The 4,266-nt window shown below is 29.8% G+C and overlaps 1 protein-coding gene across 1 annotated transcript in view; it reads right to left on the bottom strand.

Moving 5' to 3' along the window:
* Window positions 1–297: 297 nt before the first annotated feature.
* Window positions 298–4,266, bottom strand: part of LOC111083454 — a 15,298-nt gene continuing 11,329 nt past the window's right edge. The window contains exons 4-5 of the mRNA XM_022379991.1: window positions 1,860–2,017; window positions 298–443 (exon numbers count right to left, since the gene is read on the bottom strand). Coding sequence (XP_022235699.1) covers window positions 298–443; window positions 1,860–2,017 — 304 coding nt within the window. The remainder of the gene's footprint in view (window positions 444–1,859; window positions 2,018–4,266) is intronic.

Below are 4,266 nucleotides of genomic sequence, written 5' to 3'. Positions count from 1 at the left end.
AATAGACTTAAAATAAGACCCAAAACTCAAGTACTTTAGAATAGTTGACTATTCTTCTTTGTTCTCCTGAATGAACAACTTTAGGATATCATTATGGAAAGCTTTATAATTTTGTAGCTAAATATTTAGATAAATATGTAACTTATTATTAGGCTCATTCATTCCATAATACGTTATTTTGCAATAATGTTTTTCTACAAAAATTGGTAGGTCATCATACCATTTTTTTCATTAAGAAAAAGAAAACTTACTATTTTTTTCTCTAGTTTTATAAGTACAGTTTCTATCTTTTTTGTCTCATTCAATAAGGAAAACATATAATTTCTCTGATGTAATGATAAATCTTACTATCTTTTTGTCCATTTTTCCTACCATCACAGCATTTATCCCCATGATGTCATCATCTTGTGACAAATAACTTCTGTTGTTGGTTCCAGCTGGAACTAATAGAGATCCATTGAACAGATTGATAGTAACATATAGCACAACACAGTAATACAATGCAAACTATGTTAAACATATCTTTACTGTTATGCTGGTTATGTAGTGTACTTGTATGATATACAAGAATGATCAGTTTAAGTTATTATTTAGCTTATTTAGTGATCTAATATTAAATGATTATTTAGTTTCATAACAAGTGTTATAAGTTAATTATTTTAAAAGTGATAGTTATGACAAGTTTTTTACATAACTCTGTACGAGTTATGTGTTGTGTATGTAGTTTAATTGTTGTACTAGGCTTTTGTAATACCGTTGATGTTATGTTACTCGAAGCTTCTTTGTTTTTCTCATTATGTGTCATACTGTTGTTGCTAGAGGGCTAGATATTTCTAGATTTTTCTGTCATGTGTTATAAGTAACTGCAGATACAGAGAGTAAGTTAAGTTAGTGAAAGTATAAATGAAGTTAGACTGCATGATTGTCAGTTTAGCCATAATAGCCAATTTCTAAAGTGAGTTTCACAGCATTTATTGTAATAAAGAGATAGAGGAGAATAATTTGTCTTGTCAAAGAGTATTTTAAAGTGATTGAACCCACTTGTGTGGACTTTGACAAAAAAGAAACAATTACTTAAGGCTCTGGATACAACTGTGATACCAATAGTGTAACTTATTTTTGTACATATGTTTGACTTGTTTTGAATATATTATTTTAAAACAAATGGATTGTGTGTTGTCCATTTATTGTTAAAATTTATCACAAAAAAGTCACAGATACCTACTGTAAAGAATCCTGCCCATCCCAGCCCTATAAAAACCTAACAGTATTACAGCACAATACAGTAATACAAAAGAAACTATGGTAAACATAGGTTCTTTGTTGTGCAGGTTATGTAGTGTATTATAGTACAACACAGTAATACAGTAGAAAATATGCTAAACATAGGTTGTGCAGGTTATGTAGTGAATTATAGTACAATACAGTAATACAATAGAAACTATGCTAAACATAGGTTGTGCAGGTTATGTAGTGTATTTTAGTACAACACAGTAATACAGAACAAACTATGCTAAACATAGGTTGTGCAGGTTATGTAGTGTATTATAGTAAATACAGTAATACAATAAGAACTATGCTAACCACAGGTTCTTTGTTGTGCAGGTTATGTATATATATAGTATAGTACAACACAATAATACAGTACAAACTACGCTAAACACAGGTTCTTTGTTTTGCATGTTGTATAGTATATTATAATAATAGAATATTGTGTTATGCATTACACAGTACAAGAAAGAAAGACACTTTAAACTGTACTATGATGGTGAAATTTATCGTCACATACCTTATAATGTTAAGTCTTATTTTCTGTTTCATTTTATTAACGAAAGCTATAGATAATGTTTTCATCTCACCACTATCCTGGGTGGATACATAGTTTTCAAGGGCTAGATTCTTCAACTTCACAATGTTGCTAATTGTTGTGCTGCTGTTGATATCTTCCTTAACTATAATTTCCAGTAAGTTTAGAGCTTCGTCAATGTAAACATTGTTTCCAGGATTTGCATTTATACTGAAAATACACCAATAATCAACTTCATCTGGTCATTTCAAGGTAAAATGCATCTTTAATTACAAGAAAATCTGTAAACTTACACAGTGCTAGTGATAAAAATATATAAATTCAACACTGTATTTCAAATCTCATTTATTAGCTAATTTTAAGGGTAAATCAACCATCACAAAATACCAAAGAAATATAAGTTAAGAATATTGATATGTTATTTCAGTAAGTTATTTATGAAATAGTAGAAGAAAATAGTTGCTAAATGTAGCATATTAACATTGATTATAACTTATACTGTCTGAGGTTGGTAAGTTAATTATCATACATTGTTGAGAGCAGGATTCTTGTTCAGAATTATAAGGCATTTTAAATGTTTAACAGCATCTTGTTCTCTGAACTTCCACTTACAATAATTTTAAACGTACATTAGACACTAAAACAAGTAGTTCATGAGCACATTTTAAGGAATACTTGAATTATTATGAATTTTAGCATCACTGTGTTTTTTTATCCTCTCCCCTCATTTGAAGATGATATAAGCATCCTCACACGTTGGGCAACAAAAACTACACAGCTTCTATGTTGAAGACTAATCATATTTTAAACTTGGGGCAGATTTTGAAGTTTCACAAAAGCTTTGAACTTGGTTTATGGAATGACTCCTCTCATGACTATATTCAATTCCTTCTTGATCTCAACAGAATGAACACCAGTGTATGGGAGAGATATGAACACCTGCATTTTAGGGATGTCAAAATTTGAAACTCAATAGTAAGTTCAACAAAACTTATTGGAAAATAATTCATGTTCAAAATTGATTTTAATCCATTCATGCTTGAAAGAAGAACTCAGTCAAGTCATCGTTTGAGCTTTTCTTTAAAGATGTAAGTAGTTAAGAGTACTAGCGGACTGGCAAAATAAAATTAATAACAAATACAGTATTTACAGTACTAGAATTTATGGTAAACTAAAATCAATAAACAATACAGTAGTTACAGTACTACCATTAGTGGTAATCTAAAATCAATAAACAATACAGTAGTTACAGTACTACAATTAGTGGTAAACTAAAATTAATAAGAAATACAGTAGTTACAGTACTACAATTAGTGGTAATCTAAAAGTAATAACAAGTATATTAGTTACAGTACTACTATTAGTGGTAAAACAATTATTGTTAAACTAAAATCAATTACAATTACAGTACTTACAGTACTACCATTAGTAGTAATCTAAAATTAATAACAAATACAGTAGCTACAGTACTACAATTAGTGGTGAATTAAAATCAATAACAAATACAGTAGTTACAGTACTACAATTAGTGGTAAATTAAAATCAGTAAGAAGTACAGTAGTTACAGTACTACCATTAGTGGTAAACTAAGATGTTTAGCATAAAGACGTATAATTTATTTACAGTCTAGGTTATAAATTAAGGTTCAGAGATCATGAATAAAATCTGAGTTCATTGTTTTATATGCTTTTTTGGTGAAAGAGGATCTCCGACCATAGTGATTAATGACCCTAGAGCAGTAATTTCAACATAAGAAAATGTTTCGTGAATTTCTTCCATTTTAAGAATATTAAAAAGTTTGTAGCAGAGCTTTTCTCTTTTTTGCTTCTCAAACTGACAAAGTTGCAGAAATTCACCCAAATAAATATCTTGGTCATAACAGTTGAGCTTCTGCAATATCACTGTGGGTCACAACTGTAGATTTTGTTAAAATCATTGTAGGTCATACCTGAAGATTCTGTTAAAATCATTGTGGTTTATAGGTGAAGATATTGTTAGTTCTATTGTGGGTCATACTTGAATATTATGTTAGTTCTATTGTGGGTCATACCTGAAGATTCTGTTAATTCTATTGTGGGTCACACCTGAAAATTCTGTTGGTTCTATTGCGGGTCATTCCTGTTGGCCTTCAAGACCATGGTATTTATTTCTAAACATGCTCATTAAAATATATATAGTAAATAATACACAATGGTCAATCCAGCCTATAACACCACCTAACAAACCCACATCTAGTAGAACAGGTTCATTTTATATTATCTATGAACCTTCATAAGATAATATGTGACGTGCCTAACTACAAAGTAGAACAGGTTCATTTTATATTAGCTATGAACCTTCATAACATAATATGTGACGTGCCTAACTACAAAGTAGAACAGGTTCATTTTATATTAGCTATGAACCTTCATAACATAATATGTGACGTGCCTAACTACAAAGTAGAACAGGTTCATTTT

The sequence above is a fragment of the Limulus polyphemus genome, unplaced genomic scaffold (genome assembly GCF_000517525.1).
Source record: "Limulus polyphemus unplaced genomic scaffold, Limulus_polyphemus-2.1.2 Scaffold9609, whole genome shotgun sequence".
NCBI classification, from domain to species: domain Eukaryota; kingdom Metazoa; phylum Arthropoda; class Merostomata; order Xiphosura; family Limulidae; genus Limulus; species Limulus polyphemus.
This window is presented reverse-complemented; position numbering and strand designations above follow the sequence as displayed.